Source organism: Hypanus sabinus, chromosome 2 (genome assembly GCF_030144855.1).
Source record: "Hypanus sabinus isolate sHypSab1 chromosome 2, sHypSab1.hap1, whole genome shotgun sequence".
Classification (NCBI taxonomy): domain Eukaryota; kingdom Metazoa; phylum Chordata; class Chondrichthyes; order Myliobatiformes; family Dasyatidae; genus Hypanus; species Hypanus sabinus.
Genome location: NC_082707.1, coordinates 37,210,218 through 37,225,312, shown reverse-complemented (window position 1 = coordinate 37,225,312; position 15,095 = coordinate 37,210,218). Strand labels below are relative to the sequence as shown.

Sequence of the window (15,095 nt, the reverse complement as noted above, 5' to 3'; positions counted from 1 at the left end):
GTGGTGATTGCACAGGTGCCGGTGGTGGTGATTGCACAGGAGCCGGTGGTGGTGATTGCACAGGTGCCGGTGGTGGTGATTGCACAGGTGCCGGTGGTGGTGATTGCACAGGTGCCGGTGGTGGTGATTGCACAGGTGCCGGTGGTGGTGATTGCACAGGAGCCGGAGGTGGTGATTGCACAGGTGCCGGTGGTGGTGATTGCACAGGAGCCGGTGGTGGTGATTGCACAGGAGCCAGTGGTGGTGATTGCACAGGAGCCGGTGGTGGTGATTGCACAGGAGCCGGTGGTGGTGATTGCACAGGAGCCGGTGGTGGTGATTGCACAGGGGCTGGTGGTGGTGATTGCACAGGGGCTGGTGGTGGTGATTGCACAGGTGCCGGTGGTGGTGATTGCACAGGAGCCGGTGGTGGTGATTGCACAGGAGCCGGTGGTGGTGATTGCACAGGGGCTGGTGGTGGTGATTGCACAGGTGCCGGTGGTGGTGATTGCACAGGAGCCGGTGGTGGTGATTGCACAGGAGCCGGTGGTGGTGATTGCACAGGAGCCGGTGGTGGTGATTGCACAGGGGCTGGTGGTGGTGATTGCACAGGGGCTGGTGGTGGTGATTGCACAGGTGCCGGTGGTGGTGATTGCACAGGAACCGGTGGTGGTGATTGCACAGGAGCCGGTGGTGGTGATTGCACAGGAACCGGTGGTGGTGATTGCACAGGAGCCGGTGGTGGTGATTGCACAGGAACCGGTGGTGGTGATTGCACAGATGCCGGTGGTGGTGATTGCACAGATGCCGGTGGTGGTGATTGCACAGGAACCGGTGGTGGTGATTGCACAGGAACTGGTGGTGGTGATTGCACAGGAACCGGTGGTGGTGATTGCACAGGAGCCGGTGGTGGTGATTGCACAGGAGACGGTGGTGGTGATTGCACAGATACCGGTGGTGGTGATTGCACAGGAACCGGTGGTGGTGATTACACAGATACCGGTGGTGGTGATTGCACAGGAGCCGGTGGTGGTGATTGCACAGGAGCCGGTGGTGGTGATTGCACAGGAGCCGGTGGTGGTGATTGCACAGGAGCCGGTGGTGGTGATTGCACAGGAGCCGGTGGTGGTGATTGCACCGGAGACGGTGGTGGTGATTGCACAGGTGCCGGAGGTGGTGATTGCACAGATGCCGGTGGTGGTGATTGCACAGGAGCCGGTGGTGGTGATTGCACAGGAGCCGGTGGTGGTGATTGCACCAGGAGCCGGTGGCGGTGATTGCACAGATACCGGTGGTGGTGATTGCACAGGAGCCGGTGGTGGTGATTGCACAGATACCGGTGGTGGTGATTGCACAGGAACCGGTGGTGGTGATTACACAGATGCCAGTGGTGGTGATTGCACAGATGCCGGTGGTGGTGATTGCACAGGAACCGGTGGTGGTGATTGCACAGATGCCGGTGGTGGTGTTTGCACAGGAGCCGGTGGTGGTGATTGCACAGATGCCGGTGGTGGTGATTGCACAGATGCCGGTGGTGGTGATTGCACAGGAGCCGGTGGTGGTGATTGCACAGGTGCCGGTGGTGGTGATTGCACAGGAGCCGGTGGTGGTGATTGCACAGGAGCCGGTGGTGGTGATTGCACAGGAGCCGGTGGTGGTGATTGCACAGATGCCGGTGGTGGTGATTGCACAGATGCCGGTGGTGGTGATTGCACAGGAGCCGGTGGTGGTGATTGCACAGGTGCCGGTGGTGGTGATTGCACAGGAGCCGGTGGTGGTGATTGCACAGATGCCGGTGGTGGTGATTGCACAGGAGCCGGTGGTGGTGCTTGCACAGATGCCGGTGGTGGTGATTGCACAGGAGCCGGTGGTGGTGATTGCACAGGTGCCGGTGGTGGTGATTGCACAGGAACCAGTGGTGCTTGCACCGGAGATGGAGGTTGTGCTGGTTCCGGCCTAACTGAAGGTGTCAGCCCACTAGGTGTCAGTGATCCCTCACGCATGTGCGAGGTGCCTGGTATATACGCATACGAAATGCCCGGTACATGAGTGTCTTGAGGAGTCTGTGTAGGGACTGGTGTGCGCGGTGTCACCTCGGGTACAGGGTTCATAGTTACCAGGGAGTGTTCGGGGTAGTGGTCTGCTGCTCCTGTGGGTGCCAGGTCGCGGACGGAGACCGTGTCCTCCCGCCCATCGGGTAAGATCACGTAGGCATACTGGGGGTTCGCATGTAGAAGGTGAACCCTCTCGACCAGCGGGGAGTATTTATTACTCCTCACATGTCTCCGGAGCAGCACTGGCCCTGGGGACTTCAGCTAAACTGGTAGGGTGGTCCCAGTGACAGACTTCCTGGGAAAAGAGAATAGGCGTTCGAGAGGGGTAGCATTGGTGGACGTACATAACAGGGAGCGAATGGAGTGGAGTGCCTTAGGGGGGATTTCCTGCCATCGAGAGACCGGCAAACCTTTTGACTTAAGGGCTAAAAGTGTGGCCTTCCACACTGTGGCATTCTCCCTCTCCACCTGTCCATTTCCCCGGGGATTATAACTCGTGGTCTGACTAGTAGCAATGCCCCTAGCTAGCAGGTACCGGCGCAGCTCGTCACTCATAAAGGAGGGCCCTCCATCAATGTGGATATAGCATGGATATCTGAACAGAGTGAAGAGCTGGCGCAGGGCTTTTATGACGGACGTGGTAGTGGTGTCGGGGCAGGGAATGGCAAAGGGGAACCGCGAGTACTCGTCGATAATATTGAGAAAATAGACATTGCAGTCAGTGGAGGAAAGGGGGCCCTTAAAGTCAACACTCAGTCACTCAAAAGGTCCTTGACAAGTTGCGCCATTTCAGGATGGTAGCAGTGCAGTTTGCACTCAGCGCAGATTTGGCAGTCCCTGGTCATCGTCCTGATGTCCTCCAGGGAGTACAGCAGGTTCCGGGCTTTCACGAAATGGTAAAATCGGGTGACCCCCGGATGGCAAAGTTGTGCATGAAGGGCGTATAGCTGGTCGAGCTGTGCGTTAGCACACGTTCCCCGGGATAGGGCATCAGGGGGCTCATTGAGTCTGCCAGGCCGATACAGGATATCATAGTTGTAGGTGGAGAGTTCTATTCTCCACCGCAAAATCTTATTTTTGATTTTGCCCCGCTGTTGGTTGCTGAACATGAACGCAACCAAGCGCTGGTCAGTCAGCAAGGTGAACCTTTTGCCGGTGAGATAGTGCCTCCAGTGCCTAATACCTTCCACTATGGCCTGGGCTTCTTTCTCTACCACAGAGTGCCGAATTTCAGAGCCTTGAAGGGTACGAGAGAAGAATGCTACTGGCCTGCCTTCCTGTTTGAGGGTAGCAGCAAGCGCGAAATCGGAGGCGTCACTCTCTACTTGGAAGGGAATGGTCTCGTCCACCACATGCATCATTGCTTTGGCAATGTCCCCTTTAATGCAGCTGAAGGCCGCGCGGGCCTCAGCAGAGAGGGGAAAAGTGGTAGACTTGACCAGGGGGCGGGCCTTGTCTGCGTAATGAGGGACCCATTCGGCGTAATAGGAATAAAAACCCAGGCACTGTCTGAGGGCTTTGAGAGTGGTGGGAAGAGGGAGTTCTAACAGGGGGCGCATACGATTGGGATCAGGGCCAAAGACCCTGTTCTCCACGACATACTCATGGATAGCGAGTCGGGTGGTTCCGAACACACACTTGTCCCTGTTATAAGTAAGGTTCAGAGCTTCGGCCACTTGGAAAAATCGTTGGAGGTTGGCGTTGTGATCTGACCAGTCGCGACCACAGATGGTGATGTTATCCAGATAGGGAAATGTGGCCTTCAGTCGGTACTGGTCCACCATCCGGTCCATTTCCCTCTGGAAGACAGAGACACCATTCGTGACACCGAAGGGGACGCGCAGGAAGTGATAGAGCCTGCCGCCCGCCTCGAAGGCAGTGTAGGGGCAGTCCTCTGGGCGGATGGGGAGCTGGTGATAAGCGGATTTCAGGTCTATGGTCGAGTACACCTTGTACTGAGCTATCTGGTTGACCATATCCGCGATGCGGGGTAGGGGGTACGCGTCAAGCTGTGTAAACCTATTGATGGTTTGACTATAGTCCATGACCATCCTATCTTTCTGCCCAGTCCGAACAACAACCATCTGGGACCGCCAAGGGCTTGTGCTTGGCTCGATGATCCCCTCCCTGAGCAGCCACTGCACCTCCGACTGAATGAAGGCCCTGTCCCCCGCACTGTACCTCCTGCTTTTAGTTGCCACCGGTTTACAGTCGGGGGTCAGGTTGGCGAACAGCGATGGGGGAGGGATCTTGAGTTTGGAGAGGCTGCAAGTGGTGTCGGTAGCGCAGCTGTCGGCGTGGTGCAGGGTGGGACGTGTGGTTCGGTGTGTGTGTGTGTGCAGTAACGGGGTATATGGCGAAGTCCCACCAAACTGAGGATTCCTGACAGTGAGTGGTGGGAGGGGCCCGTCATATGCCATAGCCACACTTTCGAGGTGGCTCTGGAAGTCCAGCCTCAATAGCAGAGGTGCGCACAGTTGAGGCATGACCAGTAGCGCAAAGTTTCTATATTCTCTGCCCTGCACCACCAGTGTCGCTACACAACCCACCCGGATGTCTATGGAATGCGACCCAGAAGCCAAGGTGACCCTTGGGCTTACCGGCCGTGTCACGAGTCCACAGCGTTGCACTGTGTCCGGGTGAATAAAACTCTCAGTGCTGCCTGTGTCAAACAGTCAGCTAGTCCTGTGCCCCTCCACCAGGATGTCCATCATTGACCTTCTTCCAGTCAATAAAATTGATGCACCATCAATAACTCTCTCTGAGATGTAAAGGCGAGATATCGGCTTTTATTGACTGGAAGAAGGAACAAGCAGTGAGTGACCACCATACTACATCCTGGAGAATGAGGGCCGGGCTCAGACCTCAATCGCCTTTATACCGGGGTCTGTGGGAGGAGCCACAGGAGCAGTCAGCAGGGGGCGTGTCCAGACAGGTATATGTAGTTCACCACAATAATTATTTTAAATAATGCTTCCTGGTTCAGGTACAGTTGTCCTTTGTGGGGATTGTTCAGTCTAACTGGTTTGAGGGCTACGCGTCTCACACTTACCATGGCAAAATAGAGACATAAGAGACTGCAGATGCTGGAAGCTGGGGCCAAAAAAAAACTGCTGGTTGGACTCAGCAAGTTGAGCAGCATCGGGGGAGAAAAGATATTGTTGAGTTTTCAGGGTCAAAAGAAATGTAGAGGTTTCAGGACTGGGAGTGGAGAGTGGAGATGGCCAGTATAAACAGTACAAGGGAGTGAGACAGGAGCATGAGATGATGGGTGGACTGAGGAGGGGTGCAAGGTGACAGGCAACCTGTGTCAGGTAGCGGTGGAGAAGGGCTGGCATCGGGAGGCATTGGTAGATGGATGACAATGACAATGCCAAAATAAATTTCTCATTGCCACCAGCTCCAGGGCAAAAGCCAATTAACAACTCATATTTCTCGTTCATAATTTGGGCCTTATGTAACATTTCTGGCGGCTTCACAACTACCTCTGGACTGTTCTCTCTCTGGAGTTCAAGGGTGTTTGCTTTTAGCTTCCTAACACCACAGCCCTTTGCAGGCTGCTCTGGCTTGTCCATGCCATTCTGATAGTTGCTTGCTCTGCTTCAGGAAGGTCAGCCAAATGCTACACTCAAGGAAAACAGACTTCATCTACATTTCAATCAGCAACAGAGGCAGGCAAGGTGGATACAGACATTTTTTGCCTATATTGTGTTCTTTCCCAAAGTTCAACATGTACAAAATGCTGGAGGAACCCAGCTTTGGAGGTCAGGTAGCATCTGTGGAGAAAAATGAATTGTCAGTGGTTTGGGGCATTCAGAGGGTGTCGGCCTGAAATGCTGAGTATTTATTTCCATCCATTTATTCTTCCTGACTGGCTGAGTTCCTCCACCATTTTGTGCGTGTTGCTCAAGATGTCCAACATCTGTAGAATCTCTTGTGTCTCAATCCATAGACAGCATCCTTGGCCAGAGGGATATCTAATTCTGTATTTGGTATGTTGGTTAGTTATCTGGTCTGAGAGCCTTTAGTAGATCATTAATGTATTCTCAGCCATTTTTTGATATCATTCAAAGTGAGTTGATTTGAATGGAGACTGGACAGTGCGGTGCTGGGGCAGCTGAGATAAACATAATATTCAGCACTTCTGGCTGAAGAAGGTTGTGAAAGCTTTAGCCTTGCTTTTAGTACCACTATAGTACAGTGGTGTATCAGTTCGTGTTACCCTTTACAGTGCCAACAATCGCGATTAGGATTCAATTTCCACCAGTCTGTAAGGAGTTTGTATGTTCTCCCTGTGACTTTGTGGATTTCCTCCCACATTCTAAAGACACATGGATTAGGGTTAGTAAGCTTGACACTTGAGGGCTGCCCCCAGCACATTCTCAGACTGTGTTGATAGTTTTCACAGACAGCACACTTCGCTCTATGCTTTGATGTATATGTGACACATAAAACTAATCTTCCATACTGATATGCTGGACATTGCTTGCATTGAAGGTAGGGGTATTCAATGGTGGTTTTCCCCCTCCTGTTAGCTGTTTAATTGTTCTTGACCACTCAGTACTGGATGTAGCTGGACAGCAGAGCTTCAGTCCCTTTTGTTGAGATGGCTCTCTCTATTACATGCTGTTTTGCTATTTTGCACACATGCAGTCCTGTGTTGTGGCTTCACATGCCTGGTACACTTTTGTTTTTAGATGTGCTTGCTGCTCTGGTATACCATTCTGAACTCTTCTTTGAACAGGGTTTAATCCTTTGATAATTATGGTGGACTTAGAAATAAACCGTTTCATAAAGTTATAAACTGTGAAGGTGTACTTTCCTGCCTTTATTAACTATCATGAAAGGTCAGTTTTTTGAGCTGCCAGATCTGTTTCAAGTCTATCCTATTTAGCCCACAAGGATTGTGCAGGGTAATGAATTTAATTCAATTGTCACACAACCATACATGAATACTCATGAGTACAGCCAAACAAGACAGCATTACTGTGGGGCCAAGGTGCAAAACACAGTACCAACAGTCGCACACAGCACACGGCACACCTAGCACGTACAAAGTAGAAAGATACAGCCACTCAATAAAAGAGTCCAATCTCAAACTGCGAAAACCTTCAGACAACCACAACAGAGCCTGTCTTCTGTTGAGGGAACACTGGGCGGGGGTGGGCAGCACCAACTCCAGCCCTGACACCCTGCCTCACCGCCCCTGGCAGGGCATACTGACTTGATGCCTCTGTCCTGGCAGCTACGCTGTTCACCTCTAGTAATGCCAACATGGAGAGAAGCAACTGGCACAGGAAGATCAAGGCTGAGTATTTTAATCTCTCCAATTCCTTTGCTCACTGCATCCTAGATCAAGATTGGGAATCATGTCCTCCTGAACTTGTCTAACTCAGCCGCCTGTGGAGCTGAGCATTGAAGTTCCCCACCCAGAGTACATTCTGTGTTCTTGCTGCTTTCAACACTGTTTTCACCAAGTTCAACAATGAGGAATTCACAGTCATTGGTTGAGGGAATATAGTAATAAGGAGGAAGATTCCTTATTGATATTTGTTATGGTACTGTGAGACTTCAGGATTTCAAGGGCTACTCCTTTCAACTTGTATGTTAAGGTGCGATTCTGCAATTAGAGGTGTGTCAGGATGTCATTTAACTAGTCCGTGGGACAGCTCTCCTAATTTAGGTACGAACCCCTAATTAAGAGAAGTTTGGATAAGTACTTGGATGGGAGGGGTATGGAGGGCTAAGGTCCAGATTCAGATGGATGGGACTAGACAGAATAATAGTTCAACATCGTCTAGATGGGCCAGTTTTGGTACTGTAGTGCTCTTTGATTGTATGACTGTGTTTATAAGAAAAACTTTGCAAGATCATCTGGAATAAGAACAATGTCCGAATTCAGTGCCCAAGATCATGTCAGCTACTTTTATTGTTTCTCTCTTGTGGTAATGGCATGACTGAGTGGCTGGCAGATCGGTCCACCTAACTGGTGTGGAGTCACATAGAGGCAACACCGGGTAAAGACAGCAGATTTCCTTTACAGATCAGCCGGGTAATTAACTGAACTTAAACTCCACCACTCCTTAAGACCTATGTTTCATGGAGGGTTACTTTTTACTGCGTTCCTATTCAGAGAGCTCAGCCATTGCCAGTAACAACTGGAAAAGTGGGCCAGGAGAAAGAAAAGAAAGTGATGAGACAGCCAATGCAGCCTATTTCTGTCCAAACCAAAGACTTGCATCTTAACGAATGGTGATGCCACGAAGCAAACAAATAAATCCCAGTTTCTTCTCGCCAGCCACATTCTATCTTATCTCTGTTGCTCTACACAAGAGTCCCCATAAACCCCAGTAGAAAAATAAAAGCTACTTTAAAACAAAAAAAATCAGTAACTGCCACAAATTTCCACACACTGCCATTCATTCAATGGCAAGTGTACCAGAGTCAACTTCATATTTTAACAATACTTCACATATATTTACATATTCCTAAATTTCAAATTTATAAATTCCTATAAATTTCAATGATAAGGAATTGTCATTTTATTGTTTAGTGGAGAGGATCACATGTAAATGATGGCTTACTAAATCAACCTTTTTTTTGGAACAACATTACAATACACGGGAAATATTAACAGATTGGAAGTAGCTTATATGTTTGATTGCAGTCTCAACAGGTATCAAAAGTGTAAATCAAAGCAAGTTGGTTGAAAATATTTCAAGAAACCCATTTATTTATTTAGTGATTAACATAGATGAAGGGAAGAGGATATCATTATCCAAACCAATTTCTCAGAGATAGGATTGTCAGCTTTACACAAGGAAATCAAAGTGGATGCTTCAAGGAAACATCTGGAACATATAAACAACCAAATGTGGCCTGGGAGTACGTAGCCGTAATGTAATTCAAGGCACTTCTAGTTTCAGTCTTGTATCCAGGACTAATCACCGTTTGCATCAAATTGTGCAGCTTCGTTACAACTAACACTCTAAAAATGAATGATGAACCGCAATGGTGCTTGTATGTTTTACAGTTTATCAGAAATATTTTTTAAATAGATTATGCCCACAACTTACTGATAATAAAAATTGAAATTTGTGTTCTGAGGGGTGCAATTTGGAGGAGGGTGGTAGAAATCAAATACCACCGTCATAGGTAGATAAATAGATGAATTCCTCTGAATGGTTGGAATGTGTTCTGAATACCATTCAGCATGCCACAAAGTTTAAAGATGTCTTTTAGTCTCTCTCAATGTGATTGGAATTTATCTGAGAAAATGAAAGGTTATAAAGCTTTATTAGAAGAGGTGATTGTTGAAATGGCAAAGATGATTTTGCTATCAGTCACCTCACTGTCAATGCTTTCTTGGACATGAATGCATAAAGATGGCAGTGCTTGTATCTGCCACTAACCACTAAGCAACCAGAGTGCTTTTGTGATCCTCATCTGGTCAGCATCACAGAAATAGAGAATGATCCAAAATGACAAAGGATGGACCCAGGAGAGAGATTAAATAACCATATAACCATCACAGCACGGAAACAGGCCATCTCAGCCCTCCTAGTCCATGCCGAACTCTTAATCTCACCTAGTCCCACCTACCTGCACTCAGCCCATAACCCTCCACTCCTTTCCTGTCCATATACCTATCCAATTATACCTTAAATGACACAACTGAACTGGCCTCTACTACTTCTACAGGAAGCTCATTCCACACAGCTACCACTCTCTGAATAAAGAAATACCCACTTGTGTGTCCCTTAAGCTTTTGCCCCCTAACTCTCAAATCATGTCCTCTCGTTTGAATCTCCCCTACTCTCAATGGAAACAGCCTATTAACGTCAACTCTATCTATCCCTCTCAAAATTTTAAATACGTCGATCAAATCCCCCTTCAACCTTCTACGCTCCAATGAATAGAGACCTAACTTGTTCAACCTTTCTCTGTAACTGAAGTGCTGAAACCCAGGTAACATCCTAGTAAATCGTCTCTGCACTCTCTCTAATTTATTGATATCTTTCCTATAATTCGGTGACCAAAACTGTACACAATATTCCAAATTTGGCCTTACCAATGCCTTGTACAATTTTAACATTACATCCCAACTTCTGTACTCAATGCTCTGATTTATAAAGGCCAGCGTTCCAAAAGCCTTCTTCACCACCCTATCTACATGAGACTCCACCTTCAGGGAACTATGCACTGTTATTCCTAGATCTCTCTGTTCCACTGCATTCCTCAATGCCCTGCCATTTACCCTGTATGTTCTATTTGGATTATTCCTGCCAAAATGTAGAACCTCACACTTCTCAGCATTAAACTCCATCTGCCAACGTTCAGCCCATTCTTCTAACCGGCATAAATCTCCCTGCAAGCTTTGAAAACCCACTTCATTATCCACAACACCTCCTACCTTAGTATTATCAGCATACTTACTAGTCCAATTTACCACCCCATCATCCAGATCATTTATGTATATTACAAACAACATTGGGCCCAAAACAGATCCCTGAGGCTCCCCGCTAGTCACCGGCCTCCATCCCGATAAACAATTATCCACCACTACTCTCTGGCATCTCCCATCTAGCCACTATTGAATCCATTCTATTACTTCAGCATTAATACCTAACAACTGAACCTTCTTAACTAACCTGCCATGTGGAACTTTGTCAAAGGCCTTGCTGAAGTCCATATAGACTACATCCACTGCCTTACCCTCGTCAACATTCCTCGTAACTTCTTCAAAAAATTCATTAAGGTTTATCAAACATGACCTTCCATGCACAAATCCATGCTGGCTACTCCTAATCAGATACTGTCTATCCAGATAATTATTAATACTATCTCTAAGAATTCCATTAATTTACCCACCACTGATGTCAAACTGACAGGTCTATAATTGCTAGGCTTACTTCTAGAACCCTTTTTAAACAATGGAACCACATGAGCAATACACCAATCCTCCGGCACAATCTCCGTTTCTAATGACATCTGAAAGATGTCCGTCAGAGCTCCTGCTATCTCTACACAAACTTCCCTCAAGGTCCCGGGGAATATCCTGTCAGGACCCGGAGATTTATCCACTTTTAAATTACTTAAAAGCGCCAGTACTTCCACCTCTTTAATTGTCATAGGTTCCATAACTTCCTTACTTGTTTCCCACACCTTACACAATTCAATATCCTTCTCCTTAGTGAATACCGAAGAGAAGAAATAGTTCAAAATCTCTCCCATCTCCCTCGGCTCCACACCTAGCTGACCACCCTGATTCTCTAAGGGACCAATTTTATCCCTCACTATCCTCTTGCTTTTAATATAACTGTAGAAACCTTTCGGATTTACTTTCACCGTATTTGCCAAACCAACCTCGTATCTTCTTTTAGCTTTTCTAATCTCTTTCTTAAGATTCCTTTTACATTCTTTATATTCCTCGAGCAATTCCTTTACTCCATGCTGCCTATATCTATTGTAGACATCCCTCTTTTTCCGAACTAAGTTTCTAATATCCCTTGAAAACCATGGTGCTTTCAAACCTTTAACCTTTCCTTTCAAACTATTCTTTATTTTACTTCCATTACCACAGAGCTCCACTCTGAGCAGTTGCAAAATAAATCTCATACTTGTGACCTGCATAGAGAGAGGCAATAAATGAAAGAGCTCGTTTCAGAGAATTTGTCACGTACCCAGTGTAGGAACCTTGCAGCAGAAAGTGAGCAGAGTACAAATTCAAAGTGATCATTTTCTATTCAGTGCAGCCAACTACATGTTTTGATACTCAGAAAGATAAAAATCAGTTTAAATCAAGCGTTTTTAGTCATTATTTTTTTAATTTGGACACTGAACTATTGTTGGCAACATGGTCATTGTGACCTATAAGTTAAAAATAGAAAAAATACAAAATGCATTAAATCCAGAGTGTGATTTTTAACATATGTTAAATAAATCCACTGTACCTTGAATCCTCTTGATGGTACTTTTCTTTCTCATTGCCTTCTAATTTGATCCTGGATTTTCAGTTTTCATGTAATCAGGGTGATAATTACCCATTCACTCATGCCTATTCAAGGAGCAAAAAGAATGTTGCCTCAATGTTTTAAAGGTCAATTCATGATATTGCCTGTTCATTGAAACTAACACCATTGGCAACAAATAATCTGTTGGAAAAATGAACGTTCAGCTGGAGGATTTGCTCCAGATTCCACCATCTGTAGTCACTTGTGTCTTCAATAATTTTTGCAACTATTTGACGGACCCAGCTTTACTGACTTCTGAAATCTGAAATGGAAGTTTCTTGCCTTTCTGATCTTGAAAATGGAATTTTATTTTTCCTTTTAGGCAAAACATTTCTTTTCTTTTCAACATTTTGGACCAATGGCTAAAGGAAGCTCCTGTCCTGGAGAACTATGATAACATCTCTCTCACATTGCAAAGCCACAAACAAGGAAATCTTTCTCTGCAATATCTTCAGTATATCATGTGCCTCCATGTCTTAGATTCCTTGAATACTACAGTACGAGTCAATGCCAAATTGTTATTCTGCCTACTCCCGTCAAACCACACCAAGACCATAACCCTCCAAAGCTTTCAAATCCATCTATTTATCTAAACTTTTCTTAAAGTTTACAATCAAACCCACATCCACCACTGCCATCTCATTCCACATTCAAACCATCCTCTGAGTTAAGAGTTAAGAAGATCCCCCTCAGACTCCCTTAAATATTTCATCTTTCACCCTTATCCTATGACCTCTAGTTCCCGTTTCACAAGATTTCAGTGGAAAGAGCCAACTTGCATTTACCCTATTTATATCCTTCATAATTTTGTATACCTCTATCAAATCTCCCCTCAATCTTCCACACTCTAGAGAATATGTTCCTTACCTATTCATCCTTTTTCTATAGCTCAAGTTCTAAAGTCCCAGCAACATCCTTGTAAATTTTCTCTGTATTCTTTCAATCTTCTTGATATTTTTTCTAAAAGTTGATGACCAAAACTACACCAAATACTCTGAATACTGCCTCATCAATGCCTTACACAACTCCAGAAAAAAATCCAAATCCGGTAGTCAGTACTCTGATTAATGAAGGTCAATGTGTCAAAACCTTTCTTTACTTTCTAAGATTACAAGATCTGGAATTTCTTCCCAAGTTCTCTGGGCATTTCCACCTCTTTTTCCTTCTTATAACCTGTCTCTATGACAAAGATCTTGGTTGTGTTTGGACATCATATTATTTGGCTTGACGGTCATTTCCTTTGCTAGATAAAGCAGCATCTTGGATAATTTTGTTAAAATTGAGTTAATAATTATGTTTTTATCATCTCATGAATGACATTCTTCTCTCCTCTAATTTTTTTGTGTAATTTATTTTGCATATTTTATCAACATTACACAAAAATGGTTTGAAACAGTGGGAAAGCTGTTGTATTCAATTTGAAAAGATACAGTTTTAGAAACACAAAAATAGCCATCCTTACTAGATGGAGAAACCATTGGGGCCAGCATCTAATTAATCAATTATCTAAAATTTCTATACAACCAGTTTGCTAGCTTGATCATTGACAATTATGTGAGGCCTTATACTTGTGAATTATTATGAATATGTTTGAATGTAATGTGCAAAATGTGAGTCTGCATTATTTTTACAGAATATCTGTTTGTTTGTTTCAATTAACTTGCTGCAAATCTCTCTTCCTTGAAGTTCTTTTTGTTTTCAGTTTCTTGAGGGAACCAAGGTACCTGAAGATTCAAATAAAAAAGTAACCAAATAAATTATGTTTTTATTTAACTGCAGAATCTTCCATGTGTTCTAAAATGTTCTGGAACCTTTATAAATTCAACACATCCTGCTGAGTCCCAGTTTGCCTGTAAAATCTTATCCCGTTAGTTCTGTTTTTATAGTTCCAGCCCACGTGTGGAAATTCTAAAAACATGTGCCAAATGCTATTCAGACAATATTTGGGCATACTATGCTTGATTTTTATTTCAGTATTCAGGATTACATTGATATTTAAAGAAGCTATAGGTGACAACACTGGTGCCAAGCTACATGGGTTCTAATGCCCTTCCCTTGGACAACACTGGTGGTGTGCAGAGGGGAGACTTACAGCTTGGGCAACTGCCAGTCTTCCATTAAAAAAGCCTTGCCCAGGCTTGCTCCCTGGAAACTTTCCAAGGTGCAAATCCATGGTTTATTGAGACTAAGGGATGCCTACTACTTACTACTATGCAAACAAATTATCAATTATTCATTGGCAAACAAGAGAAAATCTGCAGATACTGGAGATCCAAGCAACACATACAAAATGCTGGAGTAACTCAGCAGGCCAGGCAGCCTCTATGGAAAAGAGTAAACAGTCAACGTTTCAGGCTGAGACCCCTCAGTAGGACTGGACTTTGTGGAGAAATGCTGGCAGTTTAACACAAAATTTCTGGTATTTGCTGGAGACAGCAAACATTCATAGAATGCAAACAAGAATTAATGTTTCAGACCAAAGAATCTGTTTATCTTTCCATCAACACCCCCGGCCTGTTTCTGCTTCTATTTCAGTTAGTCAGGCACCTCAGTTTTAAGAAATTTTCATTAACTTCGACCTGGCACATGAAGGAGGATAGAGATAGGTGATTAAGGCAAGCGTGAATATTAGAGTCTTAAAAAATATCTATATATATTTTTATGCCTGCCAGCTGTTGATAACTGGTTATCACCCCACTGATCAAGGATACAGCATTTTCTGAAGAATTTCAAGGTCTATCCCACTACACTGGCAGAAACAGAAACTGAGAGACACTTTACAGAGACATGGAAAATAATGTAGAATTTGAATTAATTGCAAATCTATGTGAAAACTGAGAGTTTGTACAAAAGTGGGAAAAGGGTTTGAAATTTGCATTCCATTCTTTGGCTATTACTTAAAGGTTTGTTTGTATAAATCATGGATCACACCCAAGCTACGTGTACTTCAGACAGCACTGAATCAGCCGTGTACTGCATTTTCTCACCACATATTGAGAGTCCTAATCAGTTAAACATTTAAGTTGCTTTAATTATCATAAATGCTCCT

At 45.3% G+C, this 15,095-nt stretch overlaps 1 protein-coding gene across 3 annotated transcripts in view; it reads right to left on the bottom strand.

Moving 5' to 3' along the window:
* Window positions 1-15,095, bottom strand: part of LOC132377821 (palmitoyltransferase ZDHHC5-B-like) — a 53,756-nt gene that overhangs the window by 28,199 nt on the left and 10,462 nt on the right. For 2 of the 3 annotated variants that reach the window (XR_009506784.1, XM_059944224.1), the window contains exon 5: window positions 12,104-13,770. Coding sequence is in view for 1 of the 3 variants with exons in the window: in XM_059944224.1 (XP_059800207.1) it covers window positions 13,698-13,770 (73 nt within the window). In the remaining 2 variants the exon portion in view is untranslated. The other variant, XR_009506783.1, reaches the window with a different exon arrangement.